Genomic DNA, 20491 nt, shown 5'->3' with positions numbered 1-20491 from the left:
TGGCTGATAGATCTGTCAAGGTCCCTATGGGTGAGTTAGAGGATGTTCTGATTAAGGTTGGAGATTTTATTTTTCCGGTAGATTTTGTAGTCTTGGAAACACAGCCTGTTTCCAATCCCAAAGGACAGACACCTGTCATCTTAGGACGACCGTTCTTGGCCAGTTCTAATGCTCTCATCAACTGTAGAACTGGTCAAATGAAGCTGTCCTTTGGGAATTTGACTGCTGATCTCAACATTTTTAATCCAGGGGACCAACCAAATAATCAGCCTCTGGAAATAAATTACATTCAGGAAAGATCAGAAGAAGAAAAAGAAGAAGAGTCTGATTTGAGTTTTGAGGAAATTTTTGTTGAAGAGTTAGAATTTTTAGAAGAAGAAGATCAGGTCCTTGAGAATAATAAAACTGTGTTAAACATGTGCTGCTTTGAATTAAATTTTGAAGAACTCTTTCTTGATGAACTTAGATTCTTGGAGAATAATCAACAACCAAATTTTCAGAACTTCACAGAAGAATTGGTTGTTAGAAAACAAAACTTCACAGTACAAGAGTCTAAGTTCATTAAGAAATGCAAAATACATGACACCAATAATACCCACCTTACCTTGTTGTAAGAATTACTAAACACCCCGAAATACTTGGAAATTCATATTATTGATTATATCATGCTGAATTTGTTTAAAATCCGGGGAAGAATTTTCAACAGTAAGGTAGGATTCAATGTAGAACAGGAACTCTTCATGTTAAATATTTTATTCTACATTGTTTATTTTGTTTATTTCAGAATAATAAAAAGAATTTATTCTTCTCTCATGTGAGAGTTTCTTGTTCAGTTTTCAAAAAAAAAAGAAAAATAAGAAAAAAAAGAAAAAAAAAGAAAAGAAGAAGAAAAAAAAAGAGAGAAAAGAAAAAAAAAGGAAAAGAATAAAATTTTGATTTCATCCTCCCCAGACCAAAGGTAATTGCAGATTTTTATCAGCGGACCAAATATAAGTGCTTCACTTCTTATCTGCTTTACTTTATGCATCATAGAGTTTGCATTGAGGACAATGCAAAATTTAGGTATGGGGGTGGGAATTAGTTATTTTTTTCTCTTTATTTTACATTTTTAGTTACATTTTTTCCCTTTTTCTCTTAAAAAAATTTATAAAAATATCGTCACTTGCCAAATTAATAGAGTTATGTAATAATTGATTTATTTGATAAATTTAAAATTTTCTAATCCCTAGTTGGTTATTTACTTAAGTTCACTTTTTATGATAACTCTAAATAAATTTCTTAAGAAATGATTTTCAAAGTAGTATACTTTACTTAAGTCTTAACTTGGACTTTTATTTAAAATAATGAAATTTTTGCATGCTTAACTTAGAGTTCAAAATAATTTTTTTTCAAAGTGTCTTGATTTACATATTTTCAAAATATATATACATATACAAAAAAAAAATTGCAAAAGAAGAGTGCGAAAAATGGGCATCAAAAAGAAAAAAAAAAACTCTTTAATTCAAGGTGATTCTATCTTATTAAGCCTAAGCTGACCGAGTAATTAAGCCCAAGGAGTATTTCCATACTTAATGACCTAAGTTTATTTAGGTTGGGATCCATTGGCCCAAAACTCGTTAAATGGTCACTTAGAAAGCCCGTTAAAGTAGAAAAAAATCATCAAGGATGAAAGAGTTTAAAAAAAAAATTTAATAAATGTTTTATAATTGTATATATGGTCTTGAAAAATATTTTAAATCAAACAACTTGAAAATTATTTAAAACAAAGAGTTAGCATGTTCTTTTCAAAACTTTTAAATTAAATTTCTAAGTTTGGCTTGGTTTTGTATTGCTACAATGAGAAGATTTTCTTGAAAATATACCTTAGAGTTATATATAAAAATGTTTTCTTGAGTGATAACTGGCTCCAATTAGATTATCTAAAAGTTATCAAGTGAATTTGATAATCATATTTTTATTATAATTTTATACCCTCATTATCTATTTTATATGAATAAATATACCACTAATAATTGCTTTTATTTTTAATTACAGGTTAATGAAGAATAAATCCCAAAAATCCCATCTCTCAACAAAGGTCCTTGAGTAAATGAAGAAATAAGAGAAATTCAAATAATTGAATTTTAAAGACCCAAAGAATTGGAATGGACTTGGATGCAAAGAGTGAAATGAGTTGGGCTTTTATGTAAAAGATTACGAATTGCTACAGATGGAGATTTAGGGGACTGGACATGGGCTAAGAATTTAATCAAATGAAATGGACTTATTTGCATTTTTTATCAAGTGAATCAAAATGGAGGCCGGACCTTGCTGCAGATTTTTCTTCATGGATGCAAGTTGGGCCGGTTGATTTTCTCAAATAAAATGTTGATTGTTGTGGGCCGGACATGCTGGTCTTAGCTTTGAATCACAAAACAATTTAAATGGGCCGAATTTTTATAACTTGGAAAATCAAACAAATGCCAAAGACTTGTGCTGCAGCTTTGATTGTGGACTTTGGAAACCGGATTTGATTTTTGTAAAATAAAGCTTCATGGACCTACTTCATTGGATGCTGGAGTGAATTGGGCCGGTTGCAGCTGCAGTTTTAAAGCTTTGAATTTTTACATTAAACCGGTTGCTGATATTGGACTTAGCTTTCAAATGAAATCACTTGAAAATGGGCCGAAAATCAAATAAATCAAATGAAGCTCTGGACAGGCTTGCTGCAGACCGGAGACTTTGATTTTTATTTATTTTTGAAAATCAATTGGGCCTCCTATGTTTAGAGAAGAACAAAAAACAAATTCAAAGGTGGAGATTGTTGCTTGGGGCTCAAGACAAATCCAATGGCTCATATTCATTGAAGATTACTATAAATAGGGGTAGAGAGTGAGGGGTTAAGGGTGTGAAAATTTTGTAAACTCCTTTTGGAGAGGAGGGCTACTCTTAATTGAGAAGGCCTTCCAAAAATTGTAACTTTAGTTGCAATTAATAATAATAATTTTTTCACCACTTTAAATATTTCTTCTCTTTGTTGGATGATGAAGATGGAGATGAAGAATTATTTAGAGGTTTGCATTTTCTTTCCTTTTTCTCTTTTATTTCCTTTTTATTGCTTATTAGTGTAGATTTATTTCTATGCTTGTAGTTTAGATTTTATTTTCTTGTTAAATAGCCAAGAGGCTAGAACCCTCTTGCCTTAGATTTATTTCATGCTTATAGAATAGATTTAATTTCTTGCATTTAATTCTTGCAATTTTATTTTGTAGTTTAGATTTTGCACTTTATTTTGTAGTTAGATTTTAATTTCTTATACTATTCACCTTGAGGCTAGAACCCTCTTGGGTTTAGTTTTTCTTTTTGTTTATTTTTATTTTGTTTGATTCGCCTTTAGGCTAGAACCCTCTAGGGAATCACCCTTTTCTAAGAAGTGGGTTCAATTTTAGATTATCCATATCTATAATTGAATCCACCATCTTTAATTTCTTGCATTTTCTTTTATTCTAGAATTTTGTTCTTCTTTCTTGTTTTTATTTGTTTCTTGATTTTATTCATTTTTTCCTTCTCACCTTATTGATCATACTCATTCTTTTTCAAATTCACTCTCACTTACACTTGCACCTATTTACACACCATTTTCACTATCTCAATCTCTTCACAATCACATTCACTCATCAATCTTATTTGTCACGCACACAACGTAAGAACCGATTTTATATTTTCTCCTACAAAACACCTTCCTCGTGGATTCGATATCTTTATACTATAACTTGACACGGTTGTGCACTTGCAACCTTTTTGGTACATGTTTATGCCACATCAGCTCCCTCCGCCTCTTCCACCCTCTCCTCGAGCCCATCATCGCCGACCGAAATCCTGACTGCATCATCTTCGACTCCCTGACTGCATCATCTCCGAAACCCTTTATTTTTCGCCCAGGGTAAAAAAAAAATCCTGGCTACGCCACTGATGACACCCCTCTGTTGCTTCCTCTATTCATTATCGTTGAGTATGGATTTGAGTATACTGTCTTGTGAATTGAGTTTTGGATATTTGGATTGAGGCTAGGTATATGCATAATAATGTATTAGGGTCCTTGTATATATACTGCTAAAGATTCGTTCCTTAGGCTTGTAGCGATAGTGGACCATGACAATCCTCCTCCGCTGTGAACCATAATTGCTTGTGCATCGAGCCTCTCAACGTCGAACTTTGCATCAGTCGGGCTCTTGCTCAATCATCAACAGTAATTTAATTTATCTTAAATCCTAGACTTCTACCGCTCTCTTTTATCCTAACTTTTACTTATCTTTATTGTTAGTGCTCTTAACACTTAAGATTGTTTTTACTTCCATCTCATGACTTTACTGCATAAAGAACTTCTCAACATGCATCAATCATGAAGAATCCAATGCCTAATACGTGATGAATATTATCCATTCGCTAACTCCTAATCAGAGGCGGATCTCCTGAAAACAAGGCATTAATTATCATACACACTGATAACTGTGGCAGAGGTCGAAAAGCTATTCAAGTTTGAAAGACCGTCAGTTATTTGTTTTATAATCGCATCAAATTAATTTTATTCCATTACTTCATAATAATTCAACTTCTTCCATGCTACGTACAAACATTTCAAATTATGGTGTGGGGTCTCTACTACCAAGCCTCGTTTCTTTCATCGCTTCAGCAAAGGTACCGAGATTCTCATAGGATGACCCTCCTTTGCTGATTCTTTTCGTGATCATTTCCTTCAATGATAGTGCCCTGAATGTGAGCTCTGGATTGCCGAGCAATTCCTCCAGCTTTGCTGTGATCTGTTGCCTTGAGATCATGCCTCGCTCATCAAGAGTCAACCTCAAGCCAACCCTCCAAACATCACAAATATAGCTCTCATTGAGAAATTGGTCAGCAAAGTAAGGCCAGCAAAGGAACGGGATCCCATTCCGTACCCCCTCCATAGTTGAATTCCAGCCACAATGGGATATGAAGCATGCGACGGAAGGATGAGCCAATACCTTTTGTTGTGGGGACCAACGTACCATCTTCCCCCGTGTTGAGGCTATATCTCTAAAAGCGCGGTTGCAGGCATCAGTTGAACTAGCAGTAAGATCAGGCCTTACAGCCCATAGGAAAGGTCGTCTAGTGAGCTCGAGCCCGAGAGCCAGCTCCTCAAACTGGTGTTGACTGAGGACGGTTAAGCTGCCGAAAGCCACATAAATGACTGATCTTGCTTGTTGCTGATCAAGCCAGTCCATGCAGGTAGAGTCCACAGGCCAAAAATGTCCGGCGGGATGTGCAGAGTGATGGTGAGTGAGCAATGGCCCTACCGGGAGGAGTTTTGGACCGTGGATGAATGGTGATAGATCGATCTCATCGAATGAATTGTAAATCAGGAACTCAATAATTTCTGCTGCTAGATTATTTTTCACTGTGAAGTCGTACGCTAATTCTTGTGTTTTGGAGTCTCCAAAGCAGTTCCAAAAGAGGTGAGTCGTGTTTATGGCAGGAACTCCAGGGTTTAGGCAGATCATCTCTTCTCTCTTCACCCTTCCTGCGTGTATTTCAGAAGATGTTTATCCTCTGCTTTATTGAAGTATGGCACTGATTAATGACGAGCAAAAGAGCATTATTGTATCTAAATACCTATCTTTTCTATGCAATACCATCTCCGCTACGAATGGTCCCTTCTTTTGAAAACTAATTAAATATGCTAATTGGTTTCCATTGTACGTATTTTTCATCTGGATTGAGGTATTAAGTGGTTCATGGTTTCTTGTGGAAGTTAACCTATCATATTAGGATCATAATTCTATCTTGCAATCAAGGTTACAGAAAGTGATATGTGCTCTAGGTGTTGAACCTGATGCCTAGAGCCTAGGTGCCAAAGCGAAAGCCTAGGCGTGTCTTTCCACCAACTTTTTTAATTTTAATTGTAGTTATTGATAGTAAGTGTCAATATTATAAAAAGCTTAGGCATCGTTAGTGATGGTGGAGGTTCTGCTAAAGGGATATAGAGGAAGTATTCATAGTTAGAGGGCGGGGGAGCTTGGAGGAGGTTAGAGGACGTGTAGGCTGCAACAAAGGAAATCATGATTAAGACCTAAAAGGTGCAGTTCACGTAGGCTGACTAAAAGGAAATCGTGATTAAGACCTAAAATGTGCAGTTCACGTAGGCTGACTAAGCTCTCCTTGGCGCTCCCAAAGTCTAGGTGGATAGCCTAGCTAGGTGCCTAGCGCCTAGGTAGACCAAGCTCTCTTAGGCGCTCGCAATCTTGTTGGATAGCCTAGGTGCCGCTTCGGCACCAGGGACTAATTAAGTGGCTGGCCTAGGTATTGCCTAGATCTAGACGTACGGCTAGACGGACTAGACGGAGGCTTTTAAAACATTGCTTGTAATTCTTGGATGCATATATGTTTCCATGAATTCCTTGGAGATTGGGGTTGGAGGTGATTAGGCACCTCCTGCAGCTCTCATATATAGTTTCGTTTTAGCAAAATGAACTGCAAGTCTTACCTATTTGTCCATGAAGACACACATGCACAAATAATTAAATGGACTAACCATTATTTTTGTCGATGATCCCATCCTCTATCAGCTTAGGAATGGCCAGCGTAGCGTGGCTGCAAGCATCGCTGGATTTGACGGCCAGAAAGCAGCCGACCGTAGGTTCATCTTGTGACCAACTTCAAGCATACATGCGATGCTCCAGTCCACAATGAAGCAAGTTATCTCCTCCTCTCCTTTCTCGGTAATATTTCGTATCAGCTCCTCCAAGCAACCTGGCATGACGTTCGATATGCCCTCGATTAGCCTTCCAATATCGTTACGATCTTCATCAGGCTCCAGCCCGTCCGGGACTGTAACGAGGTGTATCCCGTCCATATCATCCCCCGTCTTGGACAAAGCAGCTAGGGCTCGGTTGTGGTTGAACTCGGTGTTGATGAATGTGATCTTGAAGCCGCGCTCAACAAGGCGGTGAGCAAGTTCCATGAGGGGAATGACGTGTCCTTGAGCTGGGAATGGTAGCATGAGAGCGTGAGGCACGTCCATCTCCGCACCGGGCCGGTCTACCCGTACCGAAGTTATGTGCGTCTTCCTTCTCTGCTGCTGCTATAAATATGTGGCTCGATCGGTACCCCAGCTTTCTTATCTAGATAACGGACGCAACCTTTCAGCCCATCGCGCTTGCGTGCTGATAACAGACTACAGCTGGGAAATTGACACGTGCATTATCTTTAATTTGCCTCCAATAATTTGGCAAATTTAGGCAATAGAGAGTGCATGGCTTGCTTTTTTTTTTCAACTGTTTTATCAACGTCTTTTCAACAGCAGCAATCAAGAGAAGTTGGACTGGAAGTTTGGCGCATAAGCTGGACAATGAGAAAAAAGATTAAACATTGACCCCATTGTCTTCAATTCGTTGGGAAGTATCCGAGAGAAGGAGGCTAGTGATTTTAAATCAAACCACAGGCACAGGGCATGCCAACTCGGGATTTACCTTTTCCAAGCGACTAAGATGTCGAAGCCTTTATTTATTTATTTATTATTATTATTATTATTATTATTGTTATTATTATTATTTAACGGTCCTATAATATGCATGTAGTATGTCTTGTACTGTTTCACGGATGCAAGTATGCTGACTGAGTTCGGTGACTTTATCAAATACATGAATTTGTGATGGCAATATTGGATTGGAGGCTAAGCATGCCCAATATCATGATGTCATGAGGCCTTTAGAGCATCTCCAATGGGCCGGAAAAATCCGGCCCCTTAGCTAAATTAAGGGAGTTTTAAGAGATATGGACTCCAATAGACCGGAAAACATCTCCCTTCACCCCAAGTCCCTAAACTTTCTCCCTAAATTAAGGGGAAAGTTAAAGTCCCTTAACCTTCCCCTTATAATTTTATAATAATATATTTTCTTTTAGTGTTAATTTATGTGTTATTAAATTTAGTTAATGTATAGTTAATTTAAATTAATATAATTAAATTAATGTATAGTTAATTTAATTTGATTAATATTTTTTAAAATGTACCTCTTATAATTTTTTATTATATTTTTTTATTAATATTTTTTATTAATTATAGGTTGTTTTTTCTAGTATAAAGTGTTTTTCTAGTATAGCTTTTTTTTCTAATATAGACTGTTTTTCTAGTATAAGATTTTTTTAATTATAGGTTGTCTTTGTGGTATGGGGTGTGTTTCTAGTATAGGCTTTTTTCTAGTGTAGGTTGTTTTTCTAGTATAAGCTTTTTTAATTATAGGTTTTGTCTTTACAGTATAGGGTGTTTTCTAGTATAGGCTTTTTTCCTAGTCTAGGCTATTTTTCTAGTATAGGCTTTTTTTTTTTAGCTAGAATAGCTATTTTTTTTTAAACTATATAATTAATTTTTACCCTATAAATAAGGCACTACCCTGATGTTAACTTTCACACTTCACTCTTTCATTGTTTCTACCTCTATTTCATCATATATACTACAATTTAAGGTAGTTGTTTAATTATAATTGCACTTCATGTTTCTTATATTTTTAACAATTTGAGAATTTTAATTAAATCATACTCATGTGAGATTTATACTGATGTAGATGGCAGAAAATAATAATCCATATTATGTCAATTTGATGACTAGTCATTATCCATGGGAAGATCAATATGAAGAGCAATCGTTTCAGTCGGACATACCCGAAGAAAATACGGTAAAAGATGTACCATTGCAAAAGAAGTCGATGCGAAAATCAAAATATCGGATCGAAGAAGACACCTTGCTTGTATTTGCATGGATCAACACTAGCATTGATCCAGTGCAAGGGACATTGCAAAAATATTCCACATTTTGACACCGAGTAGCAACTTACTATCATGAAAACAAAACATTCAGTAGCGATCGTGATAAAAAAGGGTTAGAGCACCGTTGGTCCGCTATTCAAATTGCAGTTAGTAAATTTTGTGGGAGTTTTAATCAAATTGAAGCAAGAAATCAAAGTGGCGTGACAGAGAATGACAAGGTACTAATTGTGGCTTCAAATTATTTAAACTGATTAGATTTATATAATTTATTAATTGTTTTACTTTTTACACGTTAGTAAATTTATTTTATTTTTTAATTAGATTATGGAAGCGATGCAAATGTTTCAAAGCATGCAAGGAGCAAGTTTTCAATTTTTACATTGTTGGAATGAGTTAAGGTTCCATCCAAAGCGGCTTGGCCAATTTTCAATGAAAAAATCTAAGAGGTCAAAAAATTCAAGTCCTGCTACATCTTCTCATGCAACTCCAGATTCAATAAATTGTAGAGAAGACGAATGTCCTACTGAGGGTTCGTCAAGGCCCATAGGAAGAAAGGCTGCAAAAGAAAGGTTGAAACAAGGTAAAGACAAGCATGTGGCTTCTGAAATTACACCAGTAATGTTGTTTATTGATGAAATGAAGCAGGATCGGAAAAAAAAAAGAAATAAAGAGAGCTGATTATTTGGTCAAATTTATGTTCAGGAGCAAGAGCGCATAAAGATAGAGCAAGACAGACTACAGGTCGCTCAAGAAGCTCAAAATATCAAAAAAGAAAAAATGCGATTGAAAGCTATGAAACAAGATGAGAGGATTATGGCAATTAACACTGATGGCATGCCTCCATTGCAAGTAGAGTATTACAATAAGTTGAAGATGGATATTCTTGAAAGGCAATTTGGTGGTGGTAGTTCAAATTAGAAGGAAGATGGTGTATCGTACTTGAAGATGACGTATCATATTTAGTGTGCTCTTATGTATTTCAATTTACTCTTGTTGTATCGTACTTGAAGATGATGTATCATATTTAGTGTGCTCTTATGTATTTCAATTTACTCTTGTTGTATCGTACTTGAAGATGATGTATCGTATTTGAAGATTTTATGAAATTCTATTTATGCAAATGGAAACTTTTCTCAAAAATCAAATATAATCACATATTAATATAGAAATTCAATAACATCAATATTACATCAACTAACAGGTCCTTACTTGCAACACTAAATTAAATGACATTAATATTACATCAGCATACAAATCCCTTACTAAAGCCCACCATTTCGTTCCCATAAATGTTCGACAAGATCCAATTGCAATTGAGAATGAGTTTGTCTGTCTCTAATGCGATGATGATTCTGAATAAATTCACACAAATCTATTGTACGTTCGTGAGACACTGATATAGTTGGGGCTTCCTCAGCAGCATCGTACGTGAAGTCGATATAATCATCATTTCTTTCATCTTCAACAATCATGTTATGCATTATTATGCATGCTTGCATAATATTTTTCTTTCTTTCATCTTCAACAATCATGTTATGCATTATTATGCATGCTTGCATAATATTTTTCAATATTTTCACATCCCAAGAGCGAGCTGGTCCACGCACAATTGCAAAGCTTGATTGGAGTACCCCGAATGCTCGCTCTACATCCTTTCTTGCCGACTCTTGAAGTGTAGAAAAATGTTTTCTTTTATTTCCTTGTGGTAAAGAAATTATTTTAACAAATGTTGCCCATGACGGATATATACCATCAGCAAGGTAGTATCCTATCGTGTATTCATGACCATTGACTGTAAAATTAACAGTCGGACCATGCCCTTCAGCAAGTTGAGAAAAAACGGAAGACCGTTCTAACACATTAATGTCATTAAGAGCTCCCGGTAAACCAAAATAAGCATGCCAAATCCAAAGATCATAGGAAGCAACAGCTTCTAAAATTATTGTATGAGTGTGGTTGTGACCAGTATACATACCATAATACGCAGCTGGACAATTCTTCCATCTCCAATGCATGTAGTCAATGCTTCCTAACATCCCAGGAAATCCCCGTTGTTTGCCAATTGCAAGCAATCTTGCAGTGTCCTCGTCAGTTGGTGACCTTAGATACTCATCACCGAAAATTTTAACAATTGTTTTGGCAAACCTACCGAGACTCTCTATAGCGGTGCTTTCTCCAATCCGCACGTAATCATCCACAGAATCTGCTGATACTCCATAAGCAAGCATCCTCATAGCAGCAGTTACTTTCTGTAGTGAGGATAAACCAATTTTCCCAACATCATCCCGTTTCTGGACAAAGTAGGAATCATGTGTTTCCACTGCGGATAAAATACGCAAAAATAGTGAGCGATGCAAACGAAACCTCATTCGAAATAGTTTTGCTGGATACACAGGAGATTCACTAAAATAATCATGAAAATGCCTCTCGTGACCTTCAGCTCTATTGCGTTGAATTACAGCGTGCCCTGGAATGGAACCACGACGACGAGAACTTTGACTTTCGCTGGAGTGGTGTTCTTCCAAAGATGCGATTGCTAATAAGGTCGCGTAATCATCATCGTCGTCATCCTCTTCCTCTTGTAGCAAGGCACGTAACAAATTACTAGCCATAAATAATATTGAAGATTGAGTTAAAAAAATTGAATGAATTTGAATTTAGTGAAAATGAAGGACACTGGTAGTGCTATTTATAGAAGGAGTGACCACATTTAATTAAAAAACGACCGTTGAAATACGACCGTTAAAATATGACCGTTGAAATATGATCGTTAGAATATGATCGTTGAAATATGACCGTTGAGATATTATTGTTAAATAAAATTAATATTAAAATAATATGAATTTAAATTTAAAATAATATTTAACTTTTAACACGATTTATATAAATTAATTATTATCTAAATTAATTATTTGTTAAATTTTAATTTAATTAATTAATTTAATGATTATAAAAGTAATTTCTTAATTTAGATTAATTAATTAATTAATTATTTTTAGTTATTAATATTTAATTATTTATTCATTTATAAATAAACTACATATTTTAATTAAATCATAATTCATAAAATTAAAAAACTAAATATAATTAATTAAGGGGTTGGGGGATTTTAAGGGGAACCATTGGAGAAGAACCAATCCCTTCCCCAATAGTTCCCCCTAAATTAAGGGACATCCAAGGGAACCCTTGGAGATGTTCTAATGTATGGATTGGAGGCTAAGCATGCCCACATCATGAAGTCATGAGGCCCTTAATGTGGTGACACCTCCAATTTAGATGGATCAGTATCTTTTCCGACTAAACGGCAATTGGAGAGAATCCCTTATCTTAACCCTTTTTCCAATTTCAATTAACAAGATTTTTAGCTACATAGGATTTTTAGTAGTGGTTTTCGAGGCAAGTGGTTTTCAATACAGCAATTGTTTTAGAAATACTGAAGATACTATGTGGCTAAAACTTGCCATGAACGCGCGCGCTGCTAGGATATGGGTAATACGGATCCTAGATTAGAGGTGATTCCATTACAGAGTACAATCCATTAGCAGCCCTTCTGTTTTTCTTGCACAAACATCCCTTTGAAATTTTTGTTTCTTTCAATTGCATACGTTAACAATAATTGTTTAGGTCTGGTTTGCTGCAAAAATTAACTGCAGCAAATGTTGCAATGGAAATTGCTGCCATTCGGTAGACATCATAATTCGTGTCATAAGCCAAGGTGATCCGTACTTTCGCTACATAGTTGTATTTCCAGTGGATGCCCTCGTACGTACCATTTGAGAACGGAGTCCCCTTGTTTCACGAGGTGCTTCAGTTCTGAGGAATGAATGGTGAACCGTGCAATTAGATATCAGTTAGATATCTGTATGGGAGCTTGACTCTGGGATTTGCATCCTTCCCGCCTTTTTTTAGCTTTGCCAGTACAGAAGTCATGGCGAACTTGTCATAACCTCCTCTGAGTACCGGTGATATCATAGCCCGAAGTAAACCCAATGGGCTGACCGTGCACGAGAACTATTGCAGGACACAATACCTTGACTGATAAGCAATCGCTCGGCTGGGAGGGTGTAACACATTTCTATAGCCATACAGCCAAGAAAGAAGCCAGTGCGGTATTTGGAAAAAGATTGTGTGTTGAGCCAGCCAGCGAAACGGAAGGAAGCACTACAAGAAATTACATCTTTAACGAAGGGATTTCCCTTCGTTAAAGCACTGAAAACCTTCGTTATTGTATGCTAACGACGGGGAAAAATCCCTTCGTCACCCGTTGTTGAAGCCCTCTTCGCTAAAGGGTCATGAAGGGATATACTACCCGTCGTTATAGAGTCTATAACGACGGAACATATTACCGTCGTTAATATTTACGACGGTAATTATCACCGTCGTTACCATCAGTAACGGAGATATTTTTTCGTCGTTACCATCAGTGACAGGATATTTTCCCGTCGTTACCGTTAGTTACGGGGATATTTTCCCGTCGTTACCATTAGTTACGGGGATATTTTCTCATCGTTAAAGACTAATTAATGACGGTTGGATACCGTCGTAAAAGTCCTCATAATGGGTAATTAGTAACCCATCAACGACGGTGATTTCCCTTCGTTGATGAACAAAATACGGTTTATAAAACCGTCATTATAGACTACAAATTTCTAATATACATCAATAATAATTTTTTCATCCATAGGCAACTATCATATTATTCTCAATCTGATATTAAGATTCACAACAAAAATATATTAAAAATACCCAATAATGAATAAGAGGGAAAACAAAAAATTCCATTCATTAATAACATCAATAAATAAAATTACACCATCCTCAAATATTCAATACTAATAACAAGAGTTAATATCCTAATCGTTTCAAAGAAAAATACATGAAACTATCTAAAACTAATTAAAATAAAAGTTTGTGGAAGACACATTCTTTCATCTCTAATCATCGTCAAATTAAAGAAGACTCGAGCTACCCCCCTCCTAATCTTGCATGGATAGCCTGAAAAATTTTAAAAAATCACATAATTAAGAAATATTAATGAAGCAAATATTATCTTATTAAGTAAAAATCATATTTTTTTAGTGCAAGTAGTCAATCATAAAAGTATATAAGAGATTTTACAAAAAATAATTACCTAGTCCTGCACACGTTCTTGAGTTTGAGGAGCCAATGAAGGTGATTGCCTAAAAAAAAAGTTTTTGCATAGCTTTCACTTGTGACTCCAACTCAGACATCTTTTGTTGTTGTTGCTCCTGCTCATCTAAGCGTTGTTGAAGCATCTGGTTCTTTCTCTTTTCTTCTATAACCCGTGCTTCCAGATCAGATCGACTAGGGAGCGGTCCTCTCAAATCTTTCAAAGTAGTCCCGCCACCAAATACAGTGATGTGACCATGAGATTGCTTCCCCCAGATTTTCTCAACTATCTCAATGTCAGAAAGTGAAGGGTTTGCTTGTTTGACTTGAACAATTTCATCCTATAAAAATTAAATTCGTATGTTAGTACTATATAATGCATCATTATCAAACTTAAACACATATTCTACTTACATATTTATCTTGATCCCCATTTTCTAGTGTTTCATTAGCTTTCTTTCGAGTTTCATGAAACATTTTTGCCACATCAGGTGGATTTCCTAACTTGCCACCCTTATTCAAATATTAAATACAAATGAGTACAACATCAAACTAAAAAACAAAATAGTTATAAATAAATAGGACATTATTTTTGAATGTATACCAATTCCCACGCAATTTGTCTAAAGGATTTGCTGCCCGTGTGGTGGAGCATCTTTATGTATACCAATTCCCACGCAATTTGTCTAAAGGATTTGCTGCCCGTGTGGTGGAGCATCTTTCTTTTGTCTCTGTTAAGTGTATTTTGTTGGCTTGCTTTCTATACATCAAGATTAAAAGATAATTTTAACAATCCAATAATATACATGGAACAAATTAATTAATAAAATTAGGAGATTAATACCTGGAATTTTGAAGAAAAATAATGTTCCTTAACTAGCCAATCCCAGTCATCAACACTCACTTCTGTAGGTTTATTTCTAAGTGCAACTTGCAATGAATTTTCTTTCACATATTTCCTGTGCATGTCACCACGCCACTTATTCCACAAATCGCGCAAGTGTCTCATTACTGACTCTCTCTTTTGCTCCATGTCATCAGCATCAAATTTATCCTATATCAAATTTGAATCAAAATTTAATTTATAAGAATTAAAAACCAATTGTAAAAAATTAATTTTTAATGTACCTTAATGGATGCCCACATATGATCTTTATTTTGCTGTGGTATTTTGGCCCAATTCTCAACAGCTACTAGGCAAATATTTCTATCTCGAATAATAATTCCAAGATATCGTAAAAATTCTGGTTCAATAGCTCTATTCTGATAAAAAGTAATGATTTTTTTCTCCCCATGTGACAAATTAATCAACTTTAGACACTTATTACTACCACGAGGTGGATTTTTCTTCCTTTGAGAATTATCAGCTACATACATCATATCATATGTTAGAAACAAGATATAGTTAAAGAAATTGATAAAAATATTTCTTCTTGTAATTAATAAAGAATATACCTTCTTGTTGAGATTCATTTAGTATTGCATCATCACTTTGCACTCGATGATTATCTGATTCTGCAAAAATTGAGCAATTATTAATCTAATCATAAAAAATAAATTGAAAGATAAAAGAAATAATAATAAATTTTAAGTCTCATCAACCTACAGAATCATCATTCTCTTCATTGTTAGTATTTTCACTTCTCCTGCGATTTTGTGCAAAATTCTCCTCTTCAAAGTTTTCTGAATCAGCGCTAAAATTTGCATCCATATTTTGATCTTGTGTTGGATTTTGAATATTCAAGTTCATGTCATGACAAGTACGGAGTTGTTCTCTTCTTAATGAATTTTCTGTAATTGCTTGAAGTCGCTTCCTAATTAATGACCTGGGTGCTAGAAATTGTGCCTTTTTGCTTTTGGAAGTGACTTCTTGAGTTTTCATTTTCCTGCTATGAAAAGGAATTTAAGTATTACACACTATGTATGAAACAAATATCAAAAGAGAAATGAATAAAAGAAGAAGATATCACGAAGGACAAGCATAACAATAAATACATAGTGCACTATTGTAGAAGCACTTGCTGCAATGTCGAAGCCAAATTCAAAATAGGAAGAAAAGAAACATCATATGTCTAAAAAAAGAATAGTTATAGTAAGATACAACTTAAAATTTATCTCAATAACACAATATCATTTGAGTGTCATTCTTTAATGAAAGCGTTTTAATCCTCTACTTGAGTCTTTTTCCTCTTTTTTGAAGTTGAGACCGAATTTACAATAATTGGATCAATATCACTCCTTCTCAAATTGATATAATCATCTTCCAATGATGTTGATGCAATAGCCTGAGCATCAAATGATTCATCTTGCAAATAAGCTTCAACTCCATCGTCTGTTATCCCACAATCATCTGTATCTGGTGGCATATCATATGAATCACGGGGTTGTGCTTTAAGAACTACATGCCAACCTTCATTGGCAATATCCTCAACATAAAAAACTTGTGATGCTTGGCCAGCAAGTATAAAGTGGTCATTCTTTTTTAGCAAGTGTCGGTAATTAATACTAATAAATCCATATTTGTCTTCTTTCAAAGCTGTCTCTTTTCCTTTGCCATGCACATCCCACCACTTACAACGAAAAAGAACAACCTTTCTTCTACCAGGATACTCTAATTCGACAACTTCAACCAAAGCACCATAATAATCTATATCTCCACCATCACCAGCATCACCAACAACTGCAACCCCACTACTTTGAGTTGACAAACAATTATCTCGACTTTCTGTATGAAATCGATGTCCATTTATGACAAATCCAGTAAAACATTTAACAATCTTACTTGGACCACGAGATAGTGAAAGTAAGTCATCATCTTCTCGATAACTCTGATAAACCTAAACAAAACCAAAATATGATCAAGTCATGGAACATGTAATAAAATGAACCAATCAAGATATTTAAAAAATAAGGCAAGATATGTACGTACTAGAGATTGGAACCACTCGATAAAGTTCTTATCTTAATCTTTATCATCATAGTGACTTGTGGGTTCTCTCACGAATTCATTGTAGTCCCTACATTAAAATATCATAAATATGATTAACGTTGACTAACTATAGTAAATTTATTAGCAGAATCTTAAACTTTAGTGACTTACTCAATGTGTGGTTGCACTTCATCACAGTTCTTTAGAACATAAATATGAGCTTGCAACCACTCACGTTCATCAAGGTAGAGGGTGGTGGCAGCACCCAATGCCCGCCCACTATGTCTGAAAATAGATAGTTGTGCTTCATTACATTCTCTATTGTCATCTTCATAATTTCTTTCAAGGCGATTAAACTTTGTCTCGAAGCCTTTTAGATATCTTGAGCAAAAAGTCATGCATTCATCTACTATATATCATTCACCAATTGACCCTTCTGAACGTGCCCTATTTCTGATATATGACTTATAAGTATAAAGCTGACGCTCCACTGGGTACATCCATCGAAATCGAACAGGCCCTCCAAGTATGGCTTCAGATGCTAAATGAACTACTAAATGCAGCATAACATCAAAAATTGAAGGTGGAAAAATCTTCTCAAGCTTACATAACGTAAGTGGAATCTGCTCATCAATTTGCTTAAGTTCATCCACCCTTAATGTCTTGGCACATAATATAGTGAAGAATATGGAAAGTTCAATAATTGGTTCACACACTTTTGCAGGAAGAAGGCCACGAATCGATACAGGAATCAAGCGCTGCAAAAGAACGTGACAGTCATGACTCTTTAACCCCAAAATCTTACGCTCTTTAAGATTTACACATTGAGAAATATTGGATGAAAATCCATCTGGAACTTTTAACTCCTTTAGAAATCGACAAAATTTGCTTTGCTCTTCTTGGGATAAAGTATAACAAGCTGCTGGCATCACAAGTTTATCTCCTCTCTGGATTGGATGTAACTCCGGTTTTAAACTCATTGCTTGTAAATCGAGACGGGCTTTGATATTATCCTTTGTCTTTCCTTTAATGTTCATGATTGTTCCCAGCAGACTATCACAAATATTCTTCTCAATATGCATGACATCTAAATTATGTCGCAATAAGAGAGTTCTCCAATATGGCAAATCAAAAAAAATACTTTTTTTATTCCAATTATCTCCCCGTCTTTCGTGTGATATTTTAATTTTCTTCTCTGGATGATTGGTCAAGGTGATCCCTATAAGATCCTCCACCTGCTTAAGGATGTCATCTCCTATCAGCTTCGGCGCTGCATAACCTCTCTCCCTAGTGCCATCAAATGATTTCTTATCCTTTCTCCAACTGTGATTTTCATCAAGATAGCGACGATGCCCCATATAGCTCTGCTTGCCTCCATATTTTAACCTGATAGAGTGAGTGTGCTTATTACAACAAGGACATGCTAATTTCCCCTTAGTGCTCCATCCAGATAAATTTGCATAAGCAGGAAAATCATTAATAGTCCAAATTAGTGCTGCACGTAAAATGAAATTCTGTCTCAGAGATACATCATATGTTCGAACGCCTGAGGCCCACAACTCCTTTAGTTCTTCTATCAATGGTTGTAAGTATGTGTCAATAGCATCTCCAGGACCAGTTGGACCAGGAATGAGCATAGATAAAATAAAATTAGATTGCTTCATGCACATCCATGGTGGTAAGTTATATGGTACAAGTAAAACGGGCCATATGCTATAAGAAACTTTTGAATTTGTGAAAGGTTGGAAACCATCACTTGCAAGACCGAGCCTAACATTTCGGGGCTCTTCGGCAAAGCTTTCATGTAGCTCATTAAAGTTTTTCCAAGCCTTAGAGTCAGCTGGATGCCTCATCACTCCGTCCTCAACTTGTCTTTCATGGTGCCATCTCATATCAGAAGCTGTCTTCGAAGACATGTAAAGCCTTTGCAATCGTGGCTTAAGAGGAAAATATCGTAATGTCTTTTGTGGTATTTTTTTACCATTTGCCTTTCGCTTGATCTCTTTTCCATGTTTATCAAGTTTCCATCTAGAAGCACCACATCTCTGACACGTATCAAGACCTTCTTCATTTTTCCAAAACAGCATGCAAGAGAATGGACACGAATCAATTTTTTCATATGATAGGCCAAGGTCTCGGATTAATTTTTTGGCCTCGTCATACGAATTAGGCAGTGTTGATTCCCCTGGCAATAGCTCCTCATTCAAAAACTGGAGCAACATTGAGAATGATTTATTACTCCACCTATTTAGGCTCTTTATGTGAAGTAGTTTCACTAAAGCAGATAACTTTGAACATTTAGAGCCTTCATACAAAGGTTTCTCGGAGTCACCTAAAAGACTGTAGAATTGTTTTGCATGTCCATCTGGTTCCTGCTCAAGAATATCCTGACTCGACGTGGCATCAGGTGCAACAACGCCAGTTGAATTATGAAATAAATCTCCAATCATTTCTTGCATTTCATCGTCACTCTGGCTTTCTTCTATCATTTCTTCTTGTTCTTCATCTTTTCCAAGCCTTAGAGTCAGCTGGATGCCTCATCACTCCGTCCTCAACTTGTCTTTCATGGTGCCATCTCATATCAGAAGCTGTCTTCGAAGACATGTAAAGCCTTTGCAATCGTGGCTTAAGAGGAAAATATCGTAATGTCTTTTGTGGTATTTTTTTACCATTTGCCTTTCGCTTGATCTCTTTTCCATGTTTATCAAGTTTCCATCTAGAAGCACCACATCTCTGACACGTATCAAGACCTTCATTTTTCCAAAACAGCATGCAAGAGAATGGACACGAATCAATTTTTTCATATGATAGGCCAAGGTCTCGGATTAATTTTTTGGCCTCGTCATACGAATTAGGCAGTGTTGATTCCCCTGGCAATAGCTCCTCATTCAAAAACTGGAGCAACATTGAGAATGATTTATTACTCCACCTATTTAGGCTCTTTATGTGAAGTAGTTTCACTAAAGCAGATAACTTTGAACATTTAGAGCCTTCATACAAAGGTTTCTCGGAGTCACCTAAAAGACTGTAGAATTGTTTTGCATGTCCATCTGGTTCCTGCTCAAGAATATCCTGACTCGACGTGGCATCAGGTGCAACAACGCCAGTTGAATTATGAAATAAATCTCCAATCATTTCTTGCATTTCATCGTCACTCTGGCTTTCTTCTGTCATTTCTTCTTGTTCTTCACCAAACTCCGAAATGGACTCACCCTGTCTTTCGCCGTGATGACACCAAAATATGTAGTTTTTAATAATTCCATGAACAATCAAGTGGGTCTTTACCGATTCACGATTACCAGACTTCACATTGCTGCATTTAATACATGGACATCGAATTTCAAAGTCTTCATCCTTTTCATTAAAACTATCCAACAGCTTCTCATATGCATAGTCTAAAAACTGATCAACCCCTTCTTTATATTTTGGATCAAGTCTATCATCATCTACTAGGTCCATCCAATCTTTATTCGGCGCCATTTCAAGCTATGTACTAAAATTTCCTGAAAAATATTTCAACCTCTTCAAAAACTAAACACAAATAAATGCTTAATTTTATGTAAAGACTCATAAGTTCAGATATATGGTCATTCTAATGCAAAGAAGTTCACCTATATATGGTGTCATTCAGAAAGTATTTATTTATGCAATTAT

General features: G+C 35.7%; 3 protein-coding genes across 3 annotated transcripts; all 3 read right to left on the bottom strand.

Moving 5' to 3' along the window:
• On the bottom strand, window positions 4512-7135 carry LOC109821222 (UDP-glycosyltransferase 83A1). Its single transcript, XM_020387407.1, is given in 3 exon segments — window positions 4512-5536; window positions 6548-6604; window positions 6607-7135. Coding segments are annotated over 3 exon segments (1401 nt in total). The 5' UTR covers window positions 7037-7135; the 3' UTR covers window positions 4512-4622.
• Window positions 10041-11390, bottom strand: LOC109821221. Its single transcript, XM_020387406.1, has one exon. It carries the CDS (start codon window positions 11388-11390, stop codon window positions 10041-10043), a length of 1350 nt encoding a protein of 449 aa, XP_020242995.1.
• Window positions 17254-20059, bottom strand: LOC109821220. The gene is made up of 2 exons (XM_020387405.1): window positions 20029-20059; window positions 17254-19343 (listed from the first exon to the last, which is right to left on the bottom strand). Exon 2 carries the CDS (start codon window positions 19324-19326, stop codon window positions 17254-17256), a length of 2073 nt encoding a protein of 690 aa, XP_020242994.1. The 5' UTR covers window positions 19327-19343; window positions 20029-20059.

The sequence above is a fragment of the Asparagus officinalis genome, chromosome 8 (assembly GCF_001876935.1).
Source record: "Asparagus officinalis chromosome 8, Aspof.V1, whole genome shotgun sequence".
NCBI classification, from domain to species: domain Eukaryota; kingdom Viridiplantae; phylum Streptophyta; class Magnoliopsida; order Asparagales; family Asparagaceae; genus Asparagus; species Asparagus officinalis.
The sequence above is the reverse complement of the archived record's forward strand: the minus strand, read 5'-3'. Positions and strand labels throughout refer to the sequence as shown.

Coding starts and splice junctions, on each gene's coding strand:
- LOC109821221 (XM_020387406.1), bottom strand. CDS start 11,390: ATGGCTAGTAATTTGTTACGTGCCTTGCTACAAGAGGAAGAGGATGAC.
- LOC109821220 (XM_020387405.1), bottom strand. CDS start 19,326: ATGATAGAAGAAAGCCAGAGTGACGATGAAATGCAAGAAATGATTGGA.